The sequence below is a fragment of the Petromyzon marinus genome, chromosome 7, assembly GCF_048934315.1.
Source record: "Petromyzon marinus isolate PM22_M1 ecotype Great Lakes invasive population chromosome 7, UKy_Petmar_22M1.pri1.0, whole genome shotgun sequence".
NCBI classification, from domain to species: Eukaryota; Metazoa; Chordata; class Hyperoartia; order Petromyzontiformes; family Petromyzontidae; genus Petromyzon; species Petromyzon marinus.
The window spans coordinates 16,219,428-16,241,973 of record NC_133673.1 but is presented as its reverse complement, the minus strand read 5'-3'; the positions used below and the strand labels follow the sequence as shown (position 1 = coordinate 16,241,973).

Sequence of the window (22,546 nt, the reverse complement as noted above, 5' to 3'; positions counted from 1 at the left end):
GTTTCTCATTAACAGCGTTCAAGTCCAGGCTCGCAATCTTCCCCGCCTCTTCTGCCTACGGCCGACCGAGCCTTCTCTCAAACACGGACATCGTGTGCGCTTACACTCATATCCCTTCCTGGTCACACACACGTCCCACCGCTTCGTACAGCACCGTGGGATGTGGCTGCATTTAGACACACTCGACGTCCAAATTGTATAACACACAGAGAAGGGAAGAGTCAAGTGTGAGCTCCAACTGTGAGTTAGACAACCACTCTGACAGAAGGGTCATTGCCTGAACTCGTAAGCCTGGCACAGTGGTTTGTGTGATGACTCTAGCGACCTGAATTCAATTCCGGGCAACGGATAACATACCCTGGCAAGATATCTGAACCGGTCTCTCGGCCTTTCTCCCTTTCACCAACAAGCACTGACCAGCGTCGTAAAGTATGGTCAAACAACCCCCATGAACGACACGGCACGGGGAAGGCCTTCATCCAGCAGCGTTTTGACAAAGTGCTGTGAATCATTATAATGTAATGTTTTATAATATATTTACAAGGCTGAGTTAATGTTCATGTTATTGGTTTATGTGCACCACTGCTACCACAGCCCTTTAATTTATTACTATTATTACGTGACTTACGCACAACTGCTCCACATTCAATCGCTTTTGGTTTAGCATAAACTTTGCCGCAGCGCTTGCACCGTGGCATTTATGCACAATATTTCTGTATAATTACGCATAAAGTAGATAACGGGCACAGCTTGGGACGGCAGCTGGAATCAATGCGCCGCAAGTGACGAACCAAAACGCGCAAACAATTCCATCCGTCAACGCCGACCTAAACATTGCTCGGCGACCTGCAGACTTTATTTTTTTTTTAAATGTTTCGCGAAAATATATATCGCGGGAGGGTAGGGGAGGGGGAGATTGAGAGTACGAGAGCCGCCAAACAACAAAAACGGCTCTGGATGTTCTCGACATGTGTTGAGGCTTGATGCGAGCCTCCCGGACACCGCTGGGCAGTGAGCACGAGCGAAGAGAGGAATGCGTGGCGTTCCCCTCCCAGCCGCTCGCCAGAGTTTCATGTCGGCAAGCTGTCTGGGGCCGTGGCTCCGGCGGGCTCGCGCCGAAAAGCCCTCTCGGATTTTAATAACGTTCAACTCTTGCTTATTCGTGTTCATTTACCAAATTTAACAAGTGGCTGGGAACTGCGGGTTATGTAATGAGAGGTTGAGTTCTCTGCTGGGTGAAATTACAGCCCGATTCCTTAGCAACAACAGAGTCCCTGTGCACTCAACCCAAGGTATGTACCGAGTACACGCACGCACACGCGCACACACACACACAAAGATAGAGATCCACCATATAGCCTTTAACAGACTGTTGGGGCAAATGCTGTTAGCGAGCACCTATTAAGGCTAACACAACGCGGAAGGGGGTGGGTGGCCAGCACTGTCCCCAACCGCCTTTGTCTCCCCCAATGATCGATGTTTACACACCGCAACAAGTACTCATTTAAGGTTTCAGATGTTCATCACCAATGTTGCCTGTGAGCAGCAATTGAATTTGGGTCGCCGGGTCTGGAACTCAAGAACACCAAGCGCTACACTCCTGCTCCCCACACACACGCAGCGCCGTGCGCGTACGCAGACACACGCACATATTTTACGGTAGGGCTTGATACAGGAATACCGCTGATAGCATTCAAACATAAATTCAGGGTGACAGCGTAAGGGCAGCGTGTATAATCTCTAAGCGACGTCACCGTGGCATTTCCACCTCCACAGTTGTAGCGAGACGCACGGCCAGGCCAGTTACGAGCGATCTGGATAAACAGCACCTGAGCCCTGAAATAAAATAACAAAAAAACTTTTCCCTTTTAATGGAGATGTCTGGGCTCAAACGTTTTCACCATGCAGCCCGGGCATTTTTGTTCGTGTCGAGTTATATAATATACAGCAGGGGGCTATGCTGTCATCGGTGGGCAGTGCAACAAATTGAAAGTCGTACTGTACTACGCTCCAATATCTACACTCCCCGCCGCCACCAACCCGCACTCACGAGCGTGGCAAAGTAGAACGCTCAAGTGACCCCCCCCCCCCCCCCCCCGACGAAGGCCCTCATTCCCAGCAGTGGATCGAGAAAAGGGACTGCGCACCTACAGAATCCTCGAGTGGACCATCGGGAACGTAGGAAACCCGCGGCTCGTTTCCGCGCAGCCTCCTGGTGGCTACAGACAGTGCCCACCGTCGGCCTTAATGAAGCCACCGCCGCAACGGTATCGATTCGCCACATTAGCCAGAGAACCGGCAGACATCGGCACCAGGCGCCGAAATTCACCACCCCCACCCCCCACCCACCACGCATCGGCCAAGCGTCTCCAACAACAACAGCGGCACAAACCCGAGCACGTGAATGCCGGGCCACACGCTGCGCATTCCCGGCAACTGCCGGACGCGGAATATCGGAACGGAACGCGGCGGGGGGGGGGGGGGTCGGCGGCGCGGAGAGGAGAGGAGGGAGCGGTCGCAGAGATGGCGACGGAGAGCAAGGAGTGACCTCCCTCCATCCCTCCCTCCCACGCCACATACTAATTGGCATGATTATTTGGGATTGTGAAAGAGGCTTCATAAATACATTTTCTTTTCTATCTCGTATGAACCATCTTGTTTGTACACCTTTATTTTATCCGTTGCTGTAAATTCTGGCCTCTATGTGCCATGAAGAAGGGCCATTGCCCGAAACATCGACTATCATATATGTTTCCCTTGGGACCATGCAGTGTTGTTATTGACGAACACGTAAAGTTGTTTGTCATTAATGCTTGTGCACCACTGCCAATGCAGCATCACCCAATAAACCGTTACCGTATTTGTAAACTCAGCATATAATTTCCATAAATAATTGACGAGCCGATACATAATTACAAGCCCAGTAAGTATGGAAGGAACAGGCCCAGACACGTCCACCGTGTAGACGGAGCGATCAAACAACATCGCGTTTAGCAGATAGATTGCTGCATCCCAACACCGTGAGAGATGACGGATTGGGAAGGCCCACATCCAGCAGTGATGTTGAGCATGGTTGACGATGACGGTTGTGACGGCATGTTGGGATAGCAACAGCATGGGAAGACCTTCATCGAGTCGTAGATACATCATGTCTGATGAGGAAGATGATGATGCACAGGGGCAGCTGATAACTCGTAGGGATGGCGATGGCTTGCGAAGGAGGATGTCATCCAGCAGTGATAAGAGCATGGTTGACGATGATGATGAACGGTGGTGGCTCAAATCACATCAGGATGGTGCTGGCTTGGCAAGGCCTTCACCCAGCAGTAAAGAGAGCATGGCTGATTGATGATGGTGATGAAGTAAGGTGGTGGACGAGGGAGTGTAGCGACAGTGAGAGGCGCGCGCAAGGCGATGAGGCCCAGCGGTGCCGGAGCATGGCGGTGGCGTTACCTTGAGTCTCCAGAGTGGGAAGGCCGACTCGGGGTCACGCTTGAAGAAGCGTGTCGTCTTGGTACCCGCGCTCAGCAGGTACTCGGCCGGCAGGCCCTGCGTCTGTGAGATGTAGCGGATCTGCGTGCGGGCATCACGCGGGAGAAAAGTATTATGAGCACCGTTGCTGTCCTTCGCTCTTAGGCCTCTTTGGCCTCGCACCTCACCAACTCCCCGATGAAATGATCGATTGAGAAATACTATTTCTTGGCATAATCCGCTATCGGTGTTTTGCAGCGCGGGCCTCACCTGGTCGTACTCCGAGGCTCCGGGGTACAGAGGCCAGCCCAGGAAGAGTTCGGCGATGACGCAGCCCAAGGACCACATGTCGATCGCCTCGCAGAATGGGAGCCCGAGGATGATCTCAGGAGCCCTGTCGGAAAAAATAACAAAGCGCAGGTCAGCCGAGATGAACGTACGCAGACAAAGATCCCCCCGTATATCCCCTGTATAGCTTATTGGGGCAAGTGGTGTTAGCGAGCACATACGAAGTCTGGCATGGCACGCGAGGTGGTGGTGTAAATCACCACGCCCGGTCGACTTCGTCTCGCCAGTGCTGATGTTTATGCACATCAGGTACTCATTTAAGGATGGGTCGACCTAAGGGAGGCCCAGGATACGTCCAAACATTTACCAACCAACGTTGGCCAGGTTCGTCGCGCATCGCTCGAACCGCTGCAATACAGCTCTCCAACGTGTTCAAATACAGACACACGTGCTCACACGAGCAGGCATGCAAACGCGCAGCACAAATTGATCAACCACGCTCGCGCCCATACACGGCAAGAGTCAACAATCATCGCTCTCACAGGTACCGCTCGCATGCGGTGGGTACCACCTGCTCAAACACCGACAAACAGCCACCGCACGCGGAAAGTATACAGATCCCATGATCAATACAACACACGTATAAAAGGGTATTCCTGGGAGAGCCGCCGGCTGCAAGCACTTAAATTAATAACGGCCTCTGCCGATGCAGGTCGCACGAACCCAGAGCCGTTTCCTTGAAGCTGATGTCTCGCGAGTCTATCCTCGATGTCATAACACTCATCGGCGTGCTGCTCGCAAACAGTGGGAAGGCATAATTCCCATCATGCCTTGCATGCATGTCATGTGAACACTACATTTGTATGTACATTATACGAGGCATTCAGCCTTGTCCAGACCACCAACTCAATAGGTGTGGCACTACTGGCCTTAAAACTGGCATTGTACATACAATGTTATGATTTATTTACGTATTGAAATATTGCACTTGGAAATTCCCTTGAGATGGAAAAGTTAATTTGTAAGGGTGTCCCCAAGGTGATCGCATGACACACGGCGGTGATCACGACATGCATACAAGGCACGGCGGTAGCTGTGCCCTCCTGCCGGGCGCATACCTTTAAATACATTGTTTCCAGCCTGCACGATGTGTGTATGTTCTTTCGCACCGTACGTAGTCAACCGTGCTAATCGGAGGTGCGGAGGGGAAGAAAACAAACTAAACACAAAAAGTAGTTTTAAAGAAATGAGTGGTGGGCCTCCTCTCGTCTCTGCAGAACCAGACCGTGGCGCGACCGTCACCCAAGTACCCGAGGCACTCCGCAGACGCGACTTGTCAATCAAAGCGACGCTCGCTGCACGCACGCGCAGCCTCAGCAGGGCCCTGCGCGCGAAACCGGTGGAGGACTCGGCAAGCGGTGAGACCGACTGTGACAGTGGGCTCTTCCCTAATCCAGAAATCTTGAAGGAAATTAACAAAACACGCGGCGTGGTTTATACGCACGTGGGAATCAACGGCGCCGTTTTAACTTTGCAGTTATTTACTTGGTTTCCTACTTGGGGTGAGTGGGCCTACCTTTTAGTCGTGGCATACAAAAAATATATATTCTCAGTTGTCCCTCTTGAGAAACCGTCACAAAGTTTCAAAATGAACCGAATAGTGCGAGCGAATTGCTATTTTGAAGGTAATTATCAATGGTTCTTTCGGTAAAGTTACATAGAATGAGAATAAAATAATAAAATAAGGCAATAAAATTCTCACGACGTTTCGGCCACAACACGACAGTGCTCTCATTGGAGCACTGTCGTCCCGACAGCTCTGTTCTTTCACCTGATGAAGGCTGCTTGTGTTGTGGCCGAAACGTCGTGATAATTTTATTGTGTTATTTTATTTTATTATTTTATTCTCATTCTACGTGACTTTACCGCAAGAACCAAAGAAAATGAATCCATGCAGTGACGAAAGCTTTAAATCGAAATTTAATTATCAATGGTTGTAGAAAATATGCTTGTGTGTGCATTTGACACACGCACACACGCGAGCTCACACATGCGCACACACGCACATGCGCACGCACACACGCGCACACCCGAACGCGCCAGCGTGGGTTAAAAGGTTTGTCCGAGTACGTCCGACACCGTGCTATTTTATGAGCATTTGCCCGTAATCAAGAAAGTTGGACAATTACTTCCATCTGAATCACATCCCTAATTGGTTGACATACCATTCCCAAGTACAAAGCCATTTGTCGAGAATATACAATGGGGTCACACCAAGGACGAGAGATGCAAGTGCTGCAACGTTAGTTAAAACTTTCCAGTCATCCTGGTGTCCAAACACACAGTGGAAAAGTATAATAAATATAAAAATATAAAGATTTAAACTTAAAATAGTTCTAATCTAATCATTTTCGACAAACTTTTTTCTGAAAGCTTGTTTTAAGATCACTTCCTGACTCCGACCCCTGGCAGTGGTGGGTAGGGAAATGGGAGGGGCTTGGCGTAGGGGTGGCGCAGGGGTGGGGGGGGGCGGCGGGCCCACGGAGGAGCATCATGCGGACCAATGGCACAGGTCCAGATGTCGACCCTGGGTTAGACCTCGGTCAGATCTAGGCCAGACCTAGGCCAGAACTGGGTCAGATACCTAGGCCAGACCTGGGCCAGTCCAAGTTCAGTACTGCCTGGTTCCCAGTGGTCATGGAAACAAAGCATTGGGGGAAAAGCAATGCTCCACACGGAGCCTTCCTGCAGAACCACCTTACTATCAGTGAACAAAGACTCGACACAATTGACAAAAACACTGCCCTCAAAGGAAAAGTATATCTAATAGGCAATGGCCCTCACTCATCGCACATGAGTATTTGTTGCTTGTGCTTATTTACCACTGAAAGTTCCGAATCACACTCAAACGGTTGAGCTTCCCAGCGAACAGGATAACTGATACGTTATCTGAGAAAGGGTGCCGCATGCCGCTCCATTAACTTGCGGCTCAAAGCGGGGACAACTGCGGCATTTCCTCCCATCACATGGACGATGGGAACGGGGCTCTGAAACGCACGTGGAGGGTGATTTTCCATTTGTGGAGCGCATGACCGATCTGACCGCATGACCAGCTGTTAGCTATACGGACTCGGATGCAGAGGCAGCAAATAAATGAATGCAAGGGGGGAAGAATTGAAACGCCGTAGCAATGGGGCGGCAGGGCACCCTTGCGAGAGAAGCCACGGGTGCTGACGTGTATGCGTATTTGTTAGGAGGCAATGTTATCCAGGCGAACACTGGGCTGTTGTGGAAAAGCACAAAAGTGCATTTCGCTTAAGTTATGGATTTCATTAGCAGGCAATGGGATATCATTACTCGGTATCGCACTATGACTACTGCCCGTGATATATTCGCGTGGGATAAGGAATGCTTAGTGCGCGTCATGTAAAGGAGACGAGGGCAGCCGGAGCAAGCCGCAAACGGCAGAGCGGAGACGGGAGCTTCCGGCTCAAATCAACGCGAGCGGTCGGGTTCTAGCGATTTTAGTCACACGGCATTCCGACGCGTTTGTCTGGGCTGCGCGTCGTTTGGCACAGAGTCCGACGTTTCGTTCCACATGCCGGGAGCTTCTTCAGGAACCCACCATGCCCAACAAGAGCTCACGTTACGACTGGGGAAACCGCATCGGAGAGCGATTCCAAACCACGATTCGGTTCGAGCGCCACTTTCGACAAATAGCGACGAACGATTCACCAATGCCGCCTCACGAAATTGTACGGCTTACACATTTACTGCATAGCCGAGAACTTTATCTGTGGCCATCGGGGGCAGGTGTTGCGGCCGTGGGAAGTCGTGCACCTGTATGAGCACCCAGAGCGCCCGCACGCAGACACGCACACGCACACACACGTACACGCGAGTGGGCTAGAGTGTGTGCGAGAGTGAGAGTGTGTGCGTGCGGCATGGGCTCCCTGTGGGATGCAATGTGAGGCCCTCCACACCCGTCGTCCGTCAGGCATAATAACGAGGCGTGTTTTTTGAGACTGGCAAAAAATAACAGGGCTGGTGGGTGGGGGGTTATTGAAGGCAGAAAGGAACCCAGCTGCATCTGTTGAGGAGGAGGCTGCCATGTGAGGTACCACAATTATGTTAACGATTTAGATTTCATCGTTTTTGTTACCCGGTTAAATAAAATGCAATTGTAAACCAGCAGCCAGGAATGCAGAGATTGGCACGAACGTTCTAGGGTCTCAGAAAAAAAGGTGGGTTCCAATGAGGTGACAAAGATCGCACGAGGCAGGTTCCACTTCTTGCACATCCTGTGCATTTTGATTTCTGATTGTGGAGCGGGATGCCGCGCGCACACCGCTCTCGCGGCCGCGCTGATGCGCGCCGACACGTTTATTAATTAATGCTGAGCGCAGTCGCATAGCAACATCCGACAATAGCGGCATCCACATCCATCCCTCTGCCGTCAACCCGGGTGTTACGCTGCACGCTCAACTGATAGTTTCTAAAATAGTGCAAACTAAAATACCGAACACATGCTCGCCCGCTCACTCACTGGCTCCCACGCCATGCGTGCACAGCCACAGAAACGCATGCACGGGCGCAGCGTGACATCAAAAGGGACAATTTGGGGAAGTGGAACTCATCCATCAGCCTCGGTTTTTGCCGTGAGCCGCTGCGGCCGCCCCAACGCCTTATCTGAAGCCATTAACATTTCCCTGCCGCATTCGGCTCTTGCCCAAACGGTCGCCCGTTCCGCAGCAAGGTCAAAAGGAAAAGCGTTCGGCACAAAACGCTCAAAATGCCTTCTGCTGGGTTTTTTTGGTTTGTTTCAATCGTGAGCATGTTTAAACCTGCTTCCCATCTTCGGTGAACTCCCAAGCATGCACAAGAACACGCGATCACACGCACAAATATAATATAATGGTATATATAAAACCATACCCCCAAGCAAACCGTTGGAAAACAATAACTTCGTGAGATCGCCTGAACGCCCCCCCCCCCTCACCACCCAAGTTGCACCCTGCAAACCATTCACGGTCTGCTGCTATTATAACGTCAGAGCAGGGCCTGCCGAGGGTTGTTTAACAATCTGAACAAATGGGGGCCGAGCGGCAGAAACGCCGCCAGTGTTAGTAGCCACACGCACCGAATACGGGGACTCGTGGTTCACCTGAGGATAGGGGAGGCACGTTGGGACATCCTGGCAGTTAGGCGCTGCGAACAGAAGCAGCATGGAACCAATGAGCGTTCCTCCCCTACCCACATCTCCCCCCCACCACTCCTGCATCGTTAAGAAAAAAACAGGGCCCCTCTTAACTAAAGAACCCTTCAACGCAGCCCTGCTCACCACATCAGTCGACAGCCAACCTTCGCTCTAGAGCAATTAATTATTTATTCAAGAAATTCTCACCGAGTCTGAAGACTCCATTTCAGGAGGGTCCTGCATCAGGGGGGTGGCTTGGCCAATTCTATTTTTAATGAGCGGTTTGATTCGGACTGCAGGAAACCGGAGAACCCGGAGAAAATCCGTCGCGTACATGGGAGGATAACACCCAAAAGGTCAGCTTCCCATACCGCAAACAAACTTGGTGTACTGCCACCTCAACGGCCACCACCTCCGTTAAGGATCCAGAGAGATGGCGACAGCTTGGAGAGGCTTTCATCCAGCAGTGGATCGATCATGGCCGATACCGATGATGACCGACCCTCGCATCCAACGCGACGGGTCGCAGGCGCGACCCGGCGCCGCGCCCAGCCAGGGAGAACGTGGCGCATTGGTGCGCGAACTTCATTTGAAATCCGTTCATGCCCGCACCATCTGTTGAGGGGCAGCGTGTGGCGCCTGGCATCACCACGCACCTGCATCCTCACGCATCCGTATGCGGAGCCCAATGTCGCAGCGGAAATTTTATGCGACAAACGTCACCCTATCCTGGCAATTAGCGCCTGTTTGCGTGCGATACTGCGGAAGCGTCTTTGAAACTCCGCGGGAAAATCACCAGCATTGGATTTATGCGGGCCTGACTTGGCTGATGAAACTCTGAATACCGAAACTGGTCCACGGTTTGCTCATATTAAACCAATGCCGCTGAAAAAAATGTACTCCCAGAAGGCCGAGCGCGGCCGATGGGATATGTAAAAAAACCAGGTTCGTCTTTGAAGCTGAGACACTGATACGAGAAGCAGTCGCACTGTCTGCTTATTTGTTCTGTTACTTATATCCTCCAAGACGCTCAGCGATTACTCTCGTGGGGTGTGATACTCTGCAAACAAAAAACATGCGCAGAAGTTATGGTTAAGGCGCACGTTCGCAATGTCGGGTGAACTTTGCAAATCAGTAACTAACGTTTTTTTTTCCAGTTCATAACAGTTAAAATTAAAGCGCGTGCACATTTTAATGTGGAAACGCTCGTGTGTGCAAAGGAGTTATTTGCCACGCGTGGCCGATGTGAATAAGCGCAAATCCGTTGAGATGTTTATCCACCGCAGTTCACATCACGTGAATAAATTCAAAGAACAAAAACATTATGCAGCTCGGACAACAAACTCACACACAAAACGGCAGCAGGGAACCCTGTCAGAGGCTCTGTCTTTGCTAGTGTGTGCGAGTATGTGTATGCGGAGTGGGGCGAGCACGTGGCGCTACAAACCCGGCAACCCGAGTTCGATTCACACTCACCGGCAACAGCGCTGACGATTATATTAACTGGTACTGGGCCTCCCCTAGGTCAACTCAGCCTCAAATAAGCACCTGGTGCGGTGTGTAAACATTGCCACCGGGGAGACAAAGGCGGCCGGGCGTGCTGCTGGATACCCACCCCATCGTGTGTCGTGCCCCAACAGTCAGTTAAGGCTAGACAGGGGATCTATGTCTTTGTGTGTGTGTGCGCGTCTATGCAGGGAGCAGTAGTGTAGCGGTTAGCGCACTGCGCTATGAAGCCAGCAATTTTAATCGCTTCCTGGCCATGGCCAATATCAGTGAGGAATATCTGAATGGATTCTGGGCCTCCAGGTTGACTCAGCCTTAAGTAAGTACGTGGTGTGGTATGTAAACAACAGCACTTGAGATACAAAGGCCACACCACCTCGTGCACCGTGCCAACCTTAACAAGTGGATAAGGATGTGTGTATGAGCGTACATGTGCATGAGTGTATATGAAAGTGTGTGTGCGTATACACGGTCAAAGGGACCATCGCATCTAAGAGCATGCCCCCCCCCGCCCCCCACTGCCACCCTCTGGGAAATCCAGCCATCGCTGGGATCTGGCACGGAGTGGGGGGGTCGTGCAGCGTGGCGCATGACAATCGCTGCAATGCGTGGCATCTGCCCATTAGGCAGTGTCCCTCACCAACGGCGAGGGACGCTGCTCCAAAGCAGCGCATGCGCACGCACATGCACACACACGGACGGACGGAAATCGCTGTGACGGAGCGAAGGCCGGCGGCGTCGCAGAAAGGGACTCGAGGGAACGCGTCGCCGCTGTCTGCGCTGGGCGCGGGGAGGAGACGAAGGGGGGCGGGGGCGTGTGGGGTTGGGGGCTGGCGCGGAGAGGCCAAGGGAGGGAGGGGGCGGATGATGGAGGTCGGGGTCAGCTCAGCTTGAGGTTTTAATTGATGCGCGGGTGAGAGGCCGCGGGATTATAATTAGAGCGCGAGCTCAGCCAATGCGCCGGGACACTCCAGAGCAGAAAGGAGCCCCATTTGTCACATTGTAGCCGGCCTCGCACCCAATACCCACGGCCGCCCGCGGTGCAGGTTTTTTTTTTTAAACACGCGGAGCCGAGCGCGTGCAGAATACGAGCGCGCCGAGGGACGGCCACAATGCGGCAGCGGGCAAGCGCGCACTTTTGTCTCCCCTCCCCCGCCATCGCCTCCATCCTCGCGAGACGGGGGGGGGGTGGATGTGGCGGCTCCGGCCGAGAGCATCCTTTAGGGCGCGTCTCCGCGGCAACGGCGCACGGCTTAACGAGCCGGCGGCGGCGTGCACGCGGCGGCGAGCGACGAGAGAGAGAGACACACAGAGAGCGAGCGAGCGAGCGAGGGGGCACGAGTAAAGGAGAGTGAGTGAGTGAGAGAGGGAAGGGCTGCGAGAGCGCGAGACGGAGCGGGAGGGAGAGAAAGGGCGAGAGAGTGGTAGGGAGCGCTTCACAGATGCGGAGCACCCGAGGCACAGACGGGCGGTCAGGGCAAAGGCAGCGAGCACAACATAAATAAAATATACCGTGCGCTAGACTAGGAGGAGGTGGCGGTTGGTGGTCGTGGTGGTTTGTGGGAAGGACAGCAGGGGAGCGAGGATGCTGATGACAATCGTTGGGTAAGTGTAAGAGAGATAAAAAAAATATAACAAATCTGTTACTAAATCTTTCAAAAATATATACATGTACATGAGTACTTTGTTTATATATACATACACACACACGATACGTTAAAGAGTGATTGGAAGCAGTTGAAACTGCCTGAGGTTGCACGGATGAAACCAGCTGTAACCTGCAGAGGCCCAGGTGCTGTGTCCTTGCTAAGCTTTACTGATTTGACATTTACGAGCCGCGTGCAGAATCCCTCGCACGCCCTAAGCGAGCAAAACCAAAGCAAAAACGATTATACACGGGCGCGCGCACGCGCACACGCGCACACGCGCACACGTCCGGAAATTAATTTCTAATTCGTCGAGATAAACGCGCGCGCACACGTTAGGGACAGCCGGTGTGCTCCGACGGCGAGGTCGGTGGGCTCGGGACGATGACCAGTGGCGAGGAATAACGACGGCGGCCGAGGACGACCCTCCGATGAGATGGAGTGATGAAATCGGCTCGTGCTGCAGCCGTGCGGATTACTGCACCGCAGGATCGTGAGAGATGGCCACGGCTTGGGGAGGCCGTTACCTAGCAGTAGATTGACCATGGCTGATAATGATGATTACATAGTACACTAAATATACAGTAGTAATGTTCACGTAATACAGCATTGTGGGCATTCGCCACAGAGGGATGATATTTTTACAATGATGCGTCTTTAGGTGTTCACGAATGACTTTTTCCTATAAAATATCACCACCAAATAGCATTAGTCAGCTACACGGTGCAGAGGAGCCTCAGTGAAGTCATAAACCCATGTCTGGCTCGCAACATGTAAAGAAAATTCCATTATTAAACACGGAACAGGAAAGTTTAAATATTGAAAATTTTCTCTTTAATGTTTAGCATAAAAACGAAACAAAGAATAATCACTGACATTTAATTGGAAGTGCTTAAGGTAAGAAATAACATTTGTAGTGTGTGGTGGGTCACAGTCTGCTTGGCCAATTCTACAAACAAATGGGGATGAGAGTGGTGGAGGAGGAGGAGGAGAAACGCGAGGTAAAGTCATATTGCCAGCTGAAATCAGTTCGCAAAGTTCACTGCTCTTTAAATATTAACCTTTATTCCCCACAGCTCTGTCATTTCCCCAGGGCCCATAAATACTGCACTCTGCCAGCAGACGCAGACTACACCCACTCATCCACCCACAGCAGCAACACTCAAATAGCGAATCCGACACCGTGTTGCCTGGCCCACCCCACAGAGCCCACAGGCTCCACAGGCCCAAACGGCCCCACAGGGCCAACCAGCGCAACAGACCCCACCTGCCCACCAGGCCCCACTGGCTAAATGGCTAAATGATACGTGGGGCTTGCAGGATTCTTTCCAGCGCAGGTTAGCTGTGAGCAGCATCAACCCAGAATGTGTTGGAACGGGACGTCCTTAAAGCTGCAAGCTGTCGTAACAAAACAATCGCCACCAGTAGGCATCCGAGGGTGTTTTCGTAGAGCCCTCGAGTCGGACGCGGCTGGGTTGGATTTCTAGATTTGAAGCTTTCGTGACTGCAAGGATCCATACTCTTTGGTTCTATTCGGTAAAGTCACGTAGGTAAAAAATAAAACAACAAAAATCACGACGTTTCGGCCACAACACAAGCGGCCTTCATCAGGTGAAGGGACCAGACTCTTGAAGGGACCAGACTGTCTCGAAGACGAGACTCGTCCCTTCACCTGATGAAGGCCGCTTGTTGTGGCCGAAACGTCGTGAGAATTTTATTGTGTTATTTTATTTTATCTATTTATTATTTTATTCTCATTCTACGTGACTTTACCGAAAGAACCAAAGAAAAGGAGTTGAATGTGTTTTTGTATGCTCTAGCCAGCCTCGTTTGTCACGTTGTGTTATCCTTTCCACGGTGCAGGGTAGAGGGAACAATTGGGTGCCTCCTGCGTGATAGAAAATGGGCCGTGGAAGTTGATGTCACCGAACTACTGATAAATGTACAGGTGACGTACTCCCCACACTAGGGGGCGCTGCACTATCGCACAGGCAAAGACAGATAAATTTTTTACACGCGGCAGAATAAGTCAAATTATGGAAAAAAATACATATACAATGTGATACTTTTTGCGGTGTCACCAGAGAACCAATTTTAAATATTATCTTGAAATCATGGTCGGCTGAAACATGAATTCAAAACCCAGTCACAGCGTTTGCCAGCTCTGCGGCTCTGCTCCCCAGGCCACCGAGCCACCTCAGCTGGCTTCTATTTTGGCCCAGAGTGATCCCACAGTGATCCGGCCGAGTGTGAACGCACGCCATTCCCAACGCTCGTCTCAAAAGCAGGGGAGATGGAACTTCTATTTCCACGAGCGAGACATCTCAGCCAGTGTTACACGCTGCACAGACTCTCCCAAAGGCACCGCTAAAGAAGAACAAAAGCCACCGAGGCGCACCGGGGGAGAGGCGAGTCTTGCATATCCTGCAGAGACGGGGTAGGGGGTGCTGTACGTATGTTGAATTTCTTTAGCACCGTACATCGCCAACAGTGCTAATCGGAGATGTGGGGGAAGGACAGAGGATAAGTATATCTAGGTCCTTTGCCACGCGCACGCTCACCGCGAATCCAAAACGCACCTTGCCAGCGCGATGCGGAGGAGAGGTGAAGGAGGAGGTGGGAGGGGGGTGGAGGAGTAGGGGGAAGGGAAAGAGGAGAGGCAGACGGGTGGAATTAATAAGGCCTCCTTTTAACCACGACTCCACCACAATGACGCTGCACGCCGGCCATAATTGCATTACGGTCCCATTTGCGCAATTCAGGTTTCTCGGTAATTGTTCTAATTCGGCTTAAAAGAACAGAAAAAACCACCACGTACAACCATTGCCGATAAAGAGGTGCATTTTTATCAAATGTGGGGGGGGGGGGGAAGGAAAATGTATGCGAACATTCGTAAAAACGTACAGTACTAAAACATAATATTAAATAAAATAACAAACTGTTTTCCAGCGATGCTTGAAGTAAGAGGGAACTGCTGTTTGGTCTGCAAATGGATTAATGGGCAGGGGGTTAGACGGGGTTAAAGTGTTCCGATGGATGGACGCAGAGAGGCATCTGTTCGCTGAAGGGTGTGGGAAAACGGTACTGACCAGTCCACTCAGGTTCCAGCTTCTTTGTTCGCAAACACCACCCAATCATTACCGGCACCACCACCACCACCACCACGACTCCTACCCCCGCCCAAGCAAGCACCGCATACACACACACACCTACCCACACACCCACTCACACATCCACCCACACACCCACACTCCCACAGGCGACCGTAACTCTCCCGAGGACCGGCACAAAAAGCATCGAACGGGAGCCAGTCTGCCAAAAGTGCCCCCCCCACCACCCGACCCCCTCCCACCCCCCCATCGCGCCAGCACCTTCCAACTTGCACCCACCCACCGGGCCTGACAGCTAGCACAGCCAGGCACTTTGCACTTTATAGCCATTCTCCCCCATCAGTGGGGTGATCAATGCAACACGCAATTTTATAGCTAAATGGTCCTCGGATAACCTTGCCGATTCACTGTGTGAGAGGTGTCCACATCTCCACAGCAGTATCCCCACAGGGCAGCGGTGCTATTAAGTGCGGTTTTGTCGACAGCCAGGCGACAAACACAAGTCTCTCTTGACGCACGGGGACACAATGAGAATTATAGAGGGCGTGTGCGCAAAACTCAGCTGCTCGGTACAAGGCAAGGCAGCGCGGAGTGATGCAGAATTGTCACCGCACACAGAAGCGGTGAGCGCGTTTTTTACATTGAACAGAGGCAGGGAGTCGAGAGCACGGGTGGCTGGGGGGGATCGAAGAACTATCGAAGAGAATGAAACGCGCATAACCTCCTGTAAATCATCTACAGATGCCTTTTTGCAATTCATTACTTAACGAAAGTGCGAATTCGCCCTTGACAGGTGAAAATAAACTCAAACATTTTTCGTTCCAGCAGCACTCAATTGATAAGAATTTCTTTTACTTGGTAAGTTTGGTAAAAACACATGTTCAGGTGGGCTTCGCTAACATCATACGAAGGGTGGATCGGCCATGAATTATGGGAAACATTTACATTCGTTATTCGGGTGATGCCCGCAATTGGCTCACAGGGCAAACTTTTGACAGGCGATAAAACAGAGCCCATTGTGCCCGACGGGACACAGCGGCTCAGCCCGACCCAGGGCACCGCAACTTTGCTCACGACCAGGCCCCCAAAGTCACCCGCGCTAAATCCCAACCTCCACCCTCGTGACCAAAAAACAAAGCGCGCAGAGAAAATAACGCAAGCCACAACAATGACCCGAATTTAGAACAAATCCCCGTGATCTTTTGTGTTGCAAAGACAAAGATCGCCCTGAATAGCCTAATAGCTGCTCGCTAAGTGCTATCTGCGAGCAACTATTAAGGACGGCATGGCGAACAAAGGGGTGAGGTGTGGTTAGCACGAAGCCCGACAACATTTGCTTTGCGAGTGGTCATGTTTACACACTGCAGCTAGAACTCGTGAGAGGCCCAGGACTGGTTCAGACATTCGCCACTGATGTTAGCCGTCAGTGGCGGATATGTAGCGCTGCTACCGTAGGAGCAAGTGCCGTTAGCGAGCACCTATTAAGGTCGACACTAGACACAAGGGGTGGATGGCCAGAACCACGCCCGGCTGCCTTTGTCTCCCGAGTGGCGATGTTTGCACCAACAGCACCAGTAACTTATTTGAGGCTAAGTCGACCTAGAGGAGGCCCAGGACCGATTCAGATAATCGCCACTGCTGTTGGCCATGAGCGGGAATCGAACTCGGATCACCGGGTTCGTAGCACAGAACGCTAACCGTTATGCTACACACACACGCATGGTACACAGTGGTTGCTGCTGCATTTGATCGCGCTTGGCAGAGACATTTAACGTGCCGTCGCTCTTTCCGTCACGCGTCCATGAACAGAGCCTGGGGTGGTGGGCAGAGGGGAAGGAGGCGACGACCGCGGTGGGGAGTGGAGGGGGGAGTGGATGGGGATGTAGGAAGAAGGTGGCAGAGGTGGGGGGGGGGCTCCAGAAAAGGTCAGGGGTCAGTATGACTACAGGCCCTGCTGATGAGAATCAGTGAAGTCGAAACCGGTTCAGGCGTCCCCTTTGTTTAATAAACAAACACCACTGGGAGAGGCACGGTTCTGCAAGGATTGTTACTCTCTTCGGAAATTAAACAACCGCTCTTTCCCAGTTCCTTAACCTGCTTTGTACAAGCGCAAATAAGTGATTGTGCAAGAAATAGAATATTCGTATGTTTGCTCGGATAAAAAAACAATGCAATTCCCTTATTGAAAGCAAGGTCATTTGGAAGCCAAAGAAAATAAGGAAAGATAAAGGCAGATGTGAAGCAGTAAATATGCCCGACTCTCTTAAATAAATAATTTGCGCATTTTTTAGTTTTTACTCGCTGCAGTCCGCAAGCCCCGTGTTGACAAAACGCCGTAAACACGCCGCGAAATAATTCATCGACTCCACGTGTACGCTCTCCGAAAAGCGTTCGCGCAAATGAAAGTTTCAGAAAGAGAAGTTGTATGCGGAATAGACGTTCTGAGGCCCACCCATGAGCAATTACTCCCCCCGGGGCCGCCTGACATCTGCCGTCGCGGTGACCATTCCTGCCCTCTCAACCGTCGGAGCCGCCCCACACACAACACACGGCAGCCAAACCCATAACAGCCGAGCAGCAGCCTGAATAGCAGCCTTGTCTTGCGGCAAACACATTGGTCTAAACACACGCGTGCGCACACGCACGCACGCTCGCACGCACGCACTAAAATGCGCAGCAGCAGCCAGCCAGCCATGGCCATCTCTGCATCGCCCCCCCCCCGCCAACTCCCCCCCCGACCCCCCAAAGTCCTCTTCTGCCGCTGTTGCCGCCACCGCCCGCCCTGACACCGCCAGCCCATTCGCACACTCGGGGAGCATAAAGGAGGGCGGAGGTAAGAGGGAGGGAAAAAAAAGCCGCGGAAGATAAAGGGAAGGACGCGAGCGAAGTGACCCCGCTGCCTGCTGCCGCACACGCCAACAATGGGCCCTGCAGGGGCAGCCACGCTCGCGTTTATAAAAGGCAACTGCTGCTTTTTAATCGACCCAGCACTCTGGGCCGCGATTGATTTGCCAATTTTTTTCATTTACCACCACTTTCCTCGGCAGATTCCCACGTTCCCAAAGTAAGTTCCTTTTCGGTTACAAGTGAGCATTTATCCCCAGGATTGGCGTTGCTCACGCCAGAGCTTAACACACACACACGCACGCACACCTTACTTTGAAGTTGTACAAATTGAGAAAAATTAATCGGATGCGGAATGCTGAAGCCACCGTCCTTTGCACGCACGGTTGATAAGCATGGGGGGTGGGGTGGACAAGCACAGCGGAACATTGATGGCGTGGCCCTGATACACGTCCGAAATTAACCGTGAGCCATCAGACACGCGGCGCGCCGCGTGACGTCAAGAGCTAGCCCCAATCTCCTTTGCGAGCCCAACCGATGTCCTCGCGAAGATATGCGACGACCGCTCTATCAGGTAAACAGATGTACGTGGCAGGCTTGGCAAGGCCGTGGAGAGCAATGCCACCGCCGTCAGCATGAGGCTTGCGAGCCGCATTTAGCCAGGTAGTGTCGTATGGTTATCATCATCATCAGCCACGGTCAATCGACTGCTGGATTAAGACCTGTCCCAAGCCGCCATCTGGAACGCTCTTCCTTCCAATATTAAGAAGCCACTGGAGCTTTGCACTTTAAAATCATCTAGATTGAAAATGAATTTCTTTAGAACTGATTGTTGTTGCGTTTAGTTTGTCGTTCCCCTGCACCTCCGATGAGCACGGTTGGCTATGTAGGTGCGTAAGAAGTTCAACATACATACCTCACAATTCAGCAATGTAATAATCCGCATAACTCCTGCATACGAACTGATTTCATCGCTCCATCGACTACTCAGCATCCTCTTGGATGCATTACATTCCTTGGCTGCCGATCCATTATTATTCTTGACTATCGGCCATTATCCCTTCAAGAAGTGTACCACCAGGCCCACTCAACTTTTCTTAATATTTAACTGCATGTGAATTTTGCTAAAACTTTAAAAGCCCGGTGAGACAGAGAGAGAACACATGCAAGAGAGGCGGTCAAAAATCGTTGGGAACCAGACTCGGGGTTCGCGAGGAGCGAGGCGTGCCAGCCTAATTTTACACGCATTTTGACGCGCATCATTCACAAACTAATCACATAATGGGATAAGTGCGATGACGGAAAGAGCGGCTCCTGACGAATTCGGCAAGAACGCGCGAGAGACCCTTTGTCTGCCTCTTATGCCCCCCGTGTTATTCGGACCGCGATGTTCCGCCGTCTGTGAAGAACAGACAGACGCGCGTTTTTCTTTGCTTTGCAAAAAGTATCCACCACAATGTGCGTCTCATTGCACCAGTGGGCAAGGCCGTGGAGCCAGCTCTGCCCGGCAGAGGGTGGGCACATCGCTGCCGGGGGCGGGTGCCAACGGGACACACGGCGCTTGCTGCTGCGCTTCGCATCGTCATCGCATTGCTGCACAGTCCAGAACCACCCCCCCCCCCCCCCCATAAATTTATCTCTGGTTTTCATTTTGGAGGGAATTTTTTCACAAATCAAATCTCAAAACAAACATTTACATTCGCCAGACTGCCTTGCACCAAGTATCCCAAACATGCCCGACAGTAGCTAAATATGTACTGTAGAGAAAGAGAAATAACTTTTTTTCAGTACAGTTGTCATTTTTTTCCCTCTCTCCTGCTTCGCTGTTTGCAGTGCATAGCCCCTTTCAGCGGAAGAGAGAGAGAGGATAACAACCGCGGGGCTATCTGTTGTATGCAACACTGGCAACAAAGTTTAGGGTGGCTCAGAGGTCAAGAACACAGAGCCCAGTCCCGCAGGGAATCAGGGTTCGAATCCCCACGTTTCAACGGTCGTGCGCGGGTAGAGTTGGTTCCCGGGTGTAGCGAGAGAATGTTCTCAGCTCCGTCGTTACTGTGAGAATGAATTGCTTGGATTGTTAAGTGACAATCTCACAGCAGAGTGTGTGGGACAGTCCGCCCCCTGCTGTTTACAAAGATGAAAGGCCACTTGAAGGATGTTTCAGGAATAGGCCTGCGGAAAAAAACATCTATTCTGTGTCTGTTCTCTGAGACACGGGGCGCAGTGCTCTGCGAGATTTCTGAATGGATTCTTCACGCCGGGACGCGATGTCGAAAGCCAACCTGCAATAGATTTGGAAAAAGGGCCAAACATTCTACGAATAAATGAAACAGACATAAATAGCATTAACTTTAACATCTGGATGACATATTGCCAAATAAATTATCAGCTGCTGGTAAACCAGTATATATTATCATAAAGAGACTCAATGCTGCAATATTAAAAAAAAGTATGCGGAAGGTTTTGAAGCGTGATAAAAACGTATCTTGCTAGACAACAACATTTTAAAGCAACAGTAGATGGCTATATAAAACGTATGGATTGCACTCGTTACTAATAAAACGAGTGAATTGTAAAAGCGCACATGATGTTCCCCGTTACAAATTTGTTTCTGGATAAACAGGGCTTTAATCGGCCCAAGGCATTCTGCCAGGCCAAGCTGGGGATGGTGGGGGGGGGTGGAACGCCGCTTTTGGCCACACACGGCAAGAGGGATCGTCTTGGCCGCTGCTGCTGCTGCCGCTCGCGCACCTCAATCCTCTCGGGTCACCCCTTTGACACCGACGTACGACACCGCGGTCTCCGCCACAACCGACGCTCCGAGCTTTCCGCGCAGGGTACTGCGGCGGCTCGCGTGAACAACAACGACGACGACGACGACGACGACGACGACGACGACGACGACGCGCACGCTTCCAGACCACACAGCTCGCCACCGAAGCCCTTATCTCACAGCAGCAGCGGCTGGCCGTAAACAAGAGCAGTTGAAAAATATTTTGACCATGTTAAGATAGGCACTCAAAGTGGACCAAAAATAAAAACGTTCTCAGTCGCACTACATGGCAGTAACACTTCACAACAAGCACAAACCTAGCACGGAAACAGACGGAAAAAAAAAACATTGTTGGGACGATGGATTCGTTCGTGTCAACACGGCTCAGGAATGATTTGACCGCAGCAGCGGTTCTCAACCCGTGAGTCTCGCACCCCCCCACCCCCCAGGGGGATGCGGAAGCCTTTCAGTAGGGGGGGGGGGTACCAGTTGTGGCATGGAGACCGTGCGGGAGAAATTTTGAATGCCCAGAGGGAACGTCAGTAGCACATTGCTGCGACAAAACACACGAATACACAACACGAAACTCGTGACTTAGTAACACCGCATTGACTCGAGGCCTAGGGTGTGTAATGGGGCAGGGGGGAGTATGGAGACCAGTGGTCCCGATTGGCGGATGGGTGTCGTACCGAACAAGGCCCAGAACCGCTGGACTAAGCGCCGTACCAGTGTGCCGCACAACGCCGAAATCCGACGAGGCGGCACCAATTTATCATAATTTTAAATGGTGCAACCAAGTGGGGGGGGGGGGGGGGAGAGGGGCTTGGGGGCGGGATGGCAGCGAGAGGCCTGCACGCTGACCGACAACGCAGCGGCGCTGCGCTTCTGGGATTAGCGCCGTATATCCCGCGTGGAACCGCACTCCCCCTTGCCAACAGACAAAAATCAATCCCCGCTCGTCCGGCCTCGGCGAGCACGGGCGGAGATAAATCACGGGCGGCCTGCCTCGGCGCGGTGGGCAGCAGCAGTGGGGGCGGGGGGGGGTGGCTGGCTGCGGCGCGCGACGTAAAGAGAGGGAACGCGGGCGAGGAGGGAACAGCGGAGACGAAGGGGGCGGGCAAGCTGCTTTATTTATTCGCTTTGGCTTTTTTATCGGCACAACGGCACCTGCTACCCGCACCCTGCACGATTCGTGGGCACGCTTTAGAAAGCCTCGGCAAAAAAGGGACATCTCCCAAGCGTACGATGGGGCTCGGGAGCTTGTTCTGTTCGCTTGATTCGGACGTAGCTGTTGGAAGCGGGCATCTAAGCTCTTGCAAGTGAAAAAGTGAACGAAATAGAAACAATTTCAATCATTTACAAAGAATTCAACAGCTTCACTGATACTGAATCAAGGGAACACAACAAAATACGTGCTTTTACCAAAGTTATTCACAGCAACGTGAGAATGTTTTTTTTTGTAAACTGTATTGGATAAATATGTATCGCAAGTGCCATATGGCTTATTACAGCTGAGGACTGAGTGATGATGCCGGTATGGGGAGGAGGCCCTTATCCAGCAGTGGATTGATCACGGCTGGCATGATTAATTTTACATTATTCCGAGTATAGGAAAATTATGATTTAATGGCTGCAGTTTGGGGAATGTTGGCACACGGCATGAGGGAAGTATGATCAGCAGTTTGTGTTTTGGGACTTGGCATGAAGTTGC

General features: G+C 51.7%; 1 protein-coding gene across 5 annotated transcripts in view; it reads right to left on the bottom strand.

The window, feature by feature from the left end:
* LOC116940081 (homeodomain-interacting protein kinase 2) overlaps positions 1-22,546 on the bottom strand; it is a 73,349-nt gene that overhangs the window by 20,357 nt on the left and 30,446 nt on the right. For all 5 annotated transcript variants that reach the window (XM_076065441.1, XM_032949394.2, XM_032949397.2 and 2 more), the window contains 2 exons: positions 3,742-3,865; positions 3,454-3,573 (listed from right to left, as the gene is read on the bottom strand). In XM_076065441.1, coding sequence (XP_075921556.1) covers positions 3,454-3,573; positions 3,742-3,865 — 244 coding nt within the window. The remainder of the gene's footprint in view (positions 1-3,453; positions 3,574-3,741; positions 3,866-22,546) is intronic.